This window comes from Spea bombifrons, chromosome 1, assembly GCF_027358695.1.
Source record: "Spea bombifrons isolate aSpeBom1 chromosome 1, aSpeBom1.2.pri, whole genome shotgun sequence".
In the NCBI taxonomy this organism is placed as follows: Eukaryota; Metazoa; Chordata; class Amphibia; order Anura; family Pelobatidae; genus Spea; species Spea bombifrons.
In genome coordinates, this window is record NC_071087.1 from 114678008 (window position 1) to 114685094 (window position 7087).

At 36.1% G+C, this 7087-nt stretch overlaps 1 protein-coding gene across 1 annotated transcript; it reads left to right on the forward strand.

The window, feature by feature from the left end:
- The first annotated feature begins 63 nt into the window (after positions 1-63).
- Positions 64-6164, forward strand: SRRD (SRR1 domain containing). Its single transcript, XM_053469522.1, has 8 exons — positions 64-291; positions 1493-1648; positions 2589-2629; positions 3633-3835; positions 4096-4194; positions 5109-5260; positions 5515-5560; positions 5784-6164. Exons 1-8 carry the CDS (start codon positions 287-289, stop codon positions 5973-5975), a joined length of 894 nt encoding a protein of 297 aa, XP_053325497.1. The 5' UTR covers positions 64-286; the 3' UTR covers positions 5976-6164.
- Positions 6165-7087: the final 923 nt, after the last annotated feature.

Below are 7087 nucleotides of genomic sequence, written 5' to 3' on the forward strand. Positions count from 1 at the left end.
CTCATCGGGTAAACATTTAGTGTTACTGATCCCTCTCCCACTCAGTAAACACATACTCGCTTCAAAGGCATTGTATACAGCACTGTATACATGTATAACACTAGCACCCACGTGGGTAACATACGGTATGATTACCCGCTGGTTGAGTATTGGCCGTGCCTCCTACCATGGAGGTTAACACGTCACTGCCGTACCTGTCTTTGCAGCTGATAAGCGAAACTACCTACTTCCGCCTTTCGCACATTCAAAACAAAGAGCGCATGAAATATACGTACGTCTGCCACCGATGACGTAAGGCATGCGAATGCTCGTGGGGTAATAAAGCTTTCCAAGTTATTTTTTTTATTTTATTTAAAAAAATACAAGTACGTGGAATAGAGGCGTGGAACGCATACAGCGCCTCGGAAGTATTTAAAGCGCACAAAAACGACCATGTGAGAATTCTTTTGGAACCGATAAGTAAATAGAGCTCCGGGCCCGGTTGAAATAGACTTTTATGAGCGATAAATCCTCTGAGAGGTCAGTAATGGAATCATTTTCCTTTGCTGTCTTATCCTAACCTCCCAAACGTCCCACGTCAGGAGGGACAGTCCCTAATCGGCTTCCAAATCCCTCTTTCCTCCTTATATGTCCCTCTTTTCTGGTTTTATATATTACAGTCTCTAAATAAAATACAGTATTCCCGTTCTATATGCCTTACCCAGTTAAACATATAAACAGTACAACTTGAATAATATAAGTACATATCATTGGCCACTAAGTTACATAAAAAGGCAAGATAAACCACCTTCCCCCATAGCAACGTCTCAACCGCACACCTAGAACAAGTCTCACTTTTTCATATACTCATAAGAAAAATGCTTTTTTGGTTTGTTCCAGGTAATATTAGCTTTATTATTATTAATAAAGTTGTGCAGCACTTCTTTCTATACGTGTATTCAAGGGGTGCGCCAAAACTAGAACAAACAGACTAAGATAAACTGGTACAGTCACCCCTAAAGGAGGCAGGCATTTTATGCTATTTTACTCTTCAGGACGCAAGGGGTTAACTGTAACTTAAATTCATTTATTTCATCCATACAAACCAAATATTGTTTTATTTTTTTTTAGGAGAATAAGTGCTTTTCTCATTTAAATATCGTATAATTTAGTAGGGGGAACCCCCCCCCAAACAAAATAAAAGGGTACATTTGATTTTGACTTTGAGAATTACACTTTGTCATTGATTTAACTATGCATTATGCAGGGCCATCCCAGCTCTTCCTGCAGCAGAAGGTCGCTAGGGTTGCCTCTTCTTTTTATGTAAAGTGAATTGAATAAACCCAATTTTGCTGAGCCCTAGTGTGAATAAAGTTTATTCCCAGTGTAAATAAACATCAATACTGTTTTTTTGTTTGTTTTTGCTCACATAACATTACTATTGTTACTTATAGCCTAGATCACTTCTCTTGTGGTTGTAGAATCCATATATTTAACTTCTGTGTTCTTGCAGGATGGAACAGGCTGAATGGCAAGTGGTCAGAAAGAAAAAATCAACAAAAAATCAAAAAGTGAATCCAAAAGAGCAGACCGTTTTGAAGACAGAAATATATCTTTGTGATACAGTTCAAGAGAGGAAAAACGTGATTCAGAAACTGTATTCCACAATGTGAGTATACTCATTGCCAGCAGCCCCTAGGGCTGTCATTAACTATCATTGATTTGTCTCAGGAATGATAACAGAAATAATGCCATCTCCCCTCTCATGAAAAGTGACACCTTTCAATATTCCTTTGGGTTTACAAGGACTTTTTAATACCATTGCATAGATAAGGGCATTTACCATTTTGCCGCTGGAGACTTTCATATTTTAATTGTTTTCAGGTTACTTAAGGAACACATTTGCTACCACAGCTCAGTCAATTTTCATATGACATGTTACCTGCAATGTTACAGAGCTTAACATGATAACTGTAAAAAATACTCCAAAAGTGGTTGGCAGTCCCCAATCCACCAGTGGTTAGAAACATATCATTTGACAGCAGATAAGATCCATCTTGCCCATTTAATCTCACTGTTTCTTTTTCTGCTTTAAAGACTCAAACAATCAGTTATTGTTCTTGTCTTAGATTTAGGATAGCAAATGCCAATCCCATGCATATTTATTCAATTGTCTTTCAATATTAGCCTCTACCGCTTCTGCCGTGAAGCTGTTCCAGTTATTTACCGACTTCCCAGTAAAGTAAAAGTTGTAGCCAAGGTGCGTTCTAGTACCTTGGCTATAAATCTAGAACCAAAAATCTGCTCACCACAGAGACCCCTCAGAGCACCAGACCAATTATAACCACAGGGAAGGTTATTTGGGTTTATGAAATCATGGAACATATTAGCTATATAAACAGGCAATGGCATATGTTTATTTAAATTTTGTTATTACTGCTTATAACGTCTGAACAGATTGCATAGCGCTGCATAACAAGCAAAGTGTACATATTTATGACATGGAAACAAAGTAACATACAGAGTCTTGGCCACTGGGGCTTTTTTATGTTTTAACATGAAATGTTTTACTTATCAAATGAAACCATATTCTGTGCCATCTACAACAGGGAGGACCTGCGACTGTCTGAATTTTGGAAGACTTGTCAAGGTGAGTACAAAGATGACCAGTTTGTGTGGTTTTTCCATCTTTTCTTGTATGGTATGAGCTGCTAAAAATACATGTAATAAAGCTGAATCAATTATGAGAATATAATTATAACAACAGAAGAAAAAAAAGGTAAGTTAATTAAAGATTCTATTTGTGCCGTTTTGTTTTAGATCTTTTTATAAAGTAAAAACATAAGTTAAGAGATTGAAAGTCCCACAATGCATTTTAAGTATTGTTACTGTGGTGACATAGTTCTGATTGTTATAAAGAACTGAATGAATTTGTGATATTGTGGTCTGGCTTAACACAAACATGATTTTATACCGTGTTTGCCTTAGTTTATATTCTTTTTCTGAAGTATTTGAAATTAGCAGATTTATGGTGTACAGGGTTGACGGCGAGGACAGATGGGAAACATTTCTAAACTAGAACCAGGCTTTGGTGGTGTATTCACTAACATGGATGTTTGTAGGGGAGATTAATGTTTCCGGTCTGTCAGCTTCTCTTTCAGACGGACTTCATAGCATGTATGATAAATCAGGAGCACTGTACCCTGTCCCACAAAGTGAAAGCCTCCATATAAAATGTATTACAGTTTTTATATGAATGAAAATTGAAAATAAATGTAAGATTTCGCAGATGCTGTAGAATGTTTCTTTTTGGATATATATATTCATTCCTGCCCCCTCATTTAAACCGAAGTTACTCTGTATTTAACTTTTCTAAGAATATGGGAGGTGTTTGCTCCGAATGTAAAGTAGGATGTAAAACCTATTTTAAATGGTTAAGTATGCTTTTTATTATCTCTCTTTGAAAATATGGAATGGATTTTGGATACTTAGTATATAGCTGTGTGATCTTAGTTGTTAACGTCTGTTTCGTGCTGCCCTCTAGTGTTATAAAGTATAGATAGCATATAAAAAAAGAACACTTGAATTGTTCAAAAAGTTATAACTATTAGCAAAGTCCTGCAAGTTTCATTTTTAAACCTTACTTCCTTTAGAGTGTGTTCAGCGTGTACCACCTTTGGCTTCTGAAGAATATGATTCCAACCGAGGTGTAGTGTGCAGCCTGTCTCCTGACATTATCCAGGAAGGAGTCATCCAGAGTTTTGACTGTGTGTGTTATGGCCTTGGAAACTTCAGTTCCTGTATAATATCTCGGCACCAGCTGGCTTTTTTACTTTTGTTCCTGGAACAGTTTAAGGTAAAAAATACACAAATAATCTGTTTACTATAGAATAAGTCTAAAGGAAACCCCATTGTTTGCTTAGAGAAGCACTTGATATCATATGCACTTGATAACTCACATAGTACTTTAATATGCGTTCTTCTATGGTGGGCTTGTCAGGGACACTAAACTGTCCCTTTAAATAAGAGGTGGCACATGGAAAGAAAGCAAAATGTTCTTAGAGATCCCAACTGTAAGACACACTTTTGATGAATTTTCTGTTTGTTTTTAATTAGATTCCAAGAAGCCAGTCTTATGTTTTTGATCCTTTATTTTCTCAAATGGAAGTATCTGTACTTCAGCAGCTTGGTTTGACTGTCCTTTTAGACAATGAAGTAAGTAGAACATTTTTTTTTATTTCACTTAGTAAATAAATAGTACTTAAATAGTGTGATGTAGTACTTGTCCAAGGAAATTACATACAACATCTTACCATTTATGCACCAAGACCCATTTTTCCCTCTTGGGGCAGATAAGCTAAAGCTAAAGACTAGACCAAAAACAAATGTTTCCCTTCGTTTTTGTTCCATTCTTTTCCCGACAAAATTTCGGACAAAATTCTGAAGGCCTTTTTCCATTCAAACTAAATTTGTTGTTATCCTCATTCATTCTCTCATGCTCACTCTCTCAATATCTCCCTACCTTCTCCACTGACCACTTTCATGTCCCCATATCCTTTTCCCTGCAAATCTGTCTACATTGTTGTTGCCTCTTGGGGCACTCCCACAAAAGGTGCAGAGCCACAGGGACAGCCTCTTCTCCTTCCCTCCAATCGTGGGAAAGGGTGTGCCCAGAGGCTCTGCCCTTTCGCTTCATGGGGAAGCGGACGAATAAGACAAAGGCAGAAACAGAGAAAGAAAGAATAAATATGAACAAGAAAAGTAAAGTGAACGAAAAACAACAAACGATATTTCACTCTGCTTCATTTTCTTTTGTTAGTGGTCACTTTTCGAACATAAACTTTCATTAAAATTGAAATTCTTATGAATCCGAACGCACTACGTGCAAGTCTACAAAACAGTCTTTTCATTGTGTTTGCACTACTTAGCTAAGTACATAAATAAAATAAAAGCACGGTGTTAAATGCCTTTGCTAAAGTCAGTGGGTAAAAAAAAAACTGTTTAAATAGAATATTTCAAAAAATATTTAAAACTCTACATTCAAATATAGACTTCTAAAACAGTTTACAGATTTATTGTGAGTTTGTAAGAATGCTGCTCATACTTGTCTCGCTACATCCTGTTTTTAGGAGGGGAAACGTGTGGTCCATAAACCCACTGTGTTCTATATGCTGCATTGTGGTAAGGCCCTATATAACAATCTGCTCTGGTGCAATTGGTCACAGGAGGCTTTGTCCAACATGATCATCATTGGCAATAGTTTCAAAAGCATCGAAGAAAGGTAAATTATTAAAAACTGCACATGGTATCAAAATAATAATTTCCGGACTAACCATCTGAAACGTACAATAATAATCGCACAACTCTCTTCTCCTTCTGTACTAGTATATTTTAATGTTAATTGTTAATTGTTAATTTTGTATCTTCAGGCAAAAATTGATGCATTTTAACACAGCATATAACCAATTTAGGAAATATGTATGGACTGAAATTATGAAATGTGTTTTATCTTTTTTTTACTCTTTTGTATTGTAGATTATTGTCCAGAATCTTACAGAGAGACTACATGTATATCCATCAGGTAGGATGACAAGAATAATGCTTACTACCCTTAGAAAATGATATAGAAGGTTTTATGTCTGAATAATATCTCCTGATGGTTTTTGGTTTGTTTATGGAATTAGGTAGTAGTGCATTGCACAGCAGATGACCCAGAAAAAGCACTTGGCATCTTATATGCCTGTTAATGGCGGGTACACTATGGAACTGAGCAGATATAATCTGTCCTTCCTTTTTTACAATAGGGTTTACAAATTGTTGAAGAAACTCCATTTCCGGAAAGCTGCCAGTACAATGATGTGTTTAATGACACTTCCATCCATTATTTCCCAATGCAAAAGCTCAGAACTTTGCCTGCAGATGTGTGGCTGCTACAAGAAGAACCTCAGTACCATGAATGTGAAGATCTAGAGATCATAAGAAACCAAAAAACATAACTGTATATCTTCTATATGTAACACTTATGGAATATTAAAGTGTCTTCCGCAGCTGAAGGGCATTACTCCCACTTGAGTGGCCCAGTCCAGCTAATTTAAGACTATCTTGGGCCCCACCACCTCACAAATAAAGTCCCCCATAGGAGGAAGAGCTCTGGGTATTAACTTTGGAAGTCCCCAGGTATTAAGATAAAGATATTCCATATCTCTGCAAGACGTGATTTTTCTCGAAAATGGTTGTGGTGCACAATAAGTCTTTTTGAGAGCATAATGTTCTTTGCAGAGGAAAGAAGGCATGTGGAGAAGCCAAGCAAGTTTATCATGATAAGAAGGCACATGTACAGTATGCATTTGTTATCTTACTAAATTGTATCGCAAAGTACACAAGAGACTGATGCACATTACGAGCAGTAGAAATAAACTACATATTCTTAGTCGGATAAACATCATGGTAGGCCATTGCTTGAGGTGAAGAGCAATGTCATAGCATTTTTCTTGTAAAGATTCCTGACAGAACACGTATGTACGTATTTATTTATATAGATATACATAATTAGGAAGAGTTGATCTATTGGAGAAAATAGCATCTTTTCTGTCACTTTTTAAAATGGGACTATCATTTAAAAAAAAAGATACAATTTTATCTTGAGAATTTCCAATATTTTTAATTAAAATATAATATAATATGTTGCATTAGTAAAAATGAAAGTCCTAATGAACTGTGCATATTTATTTTTTAAGAGTAAACAATAAATGTAGAATAGATCCACATCAACAATACTGTAAATAACTGCTCCACATTGGTATTTATATTTATGCCGATATAACAGGAATGAAATCCTAATATATCTATATGGTATGTCCGCATATGGGTCTGAAATTGTCCCAGTGGTTGTTATCTGAATAAGTGCTTTGTAATAAAATATATTTGTGACAATTTCTTTGGTTCAGAAATAATTGAACCTTGACCTCATTAACTGTATAAATGATGGACTTGGACCTTCTCGCCTTTAGGCCCTAAAAATTGCTCGGAAAATCTATTAAGAGATTCAGTAGCTGCTGCAATCAGGGAACATAGGTGATGTTAGTGTCTATTAAAGTGGAATTCCCAC

Coding starts and splice junctions, on each gene's coding strand:
- SRRD (XM_053469522.1), top strand. Junction 2,630..3,632: donor ATTTTGGAAGACTTGTCAAG/GTGAGTACAAAG, acceptor TACTTCCTTTAG/AGTGTGTTCAGCGTGTACCA. Junction 5,261..5,514: donor TTCAAAAGCATCGAAGAAAG/GTAAATTATTAA, acceptor TTTGTATTGTAG/ATTATTGTCCAGAATCTTAC.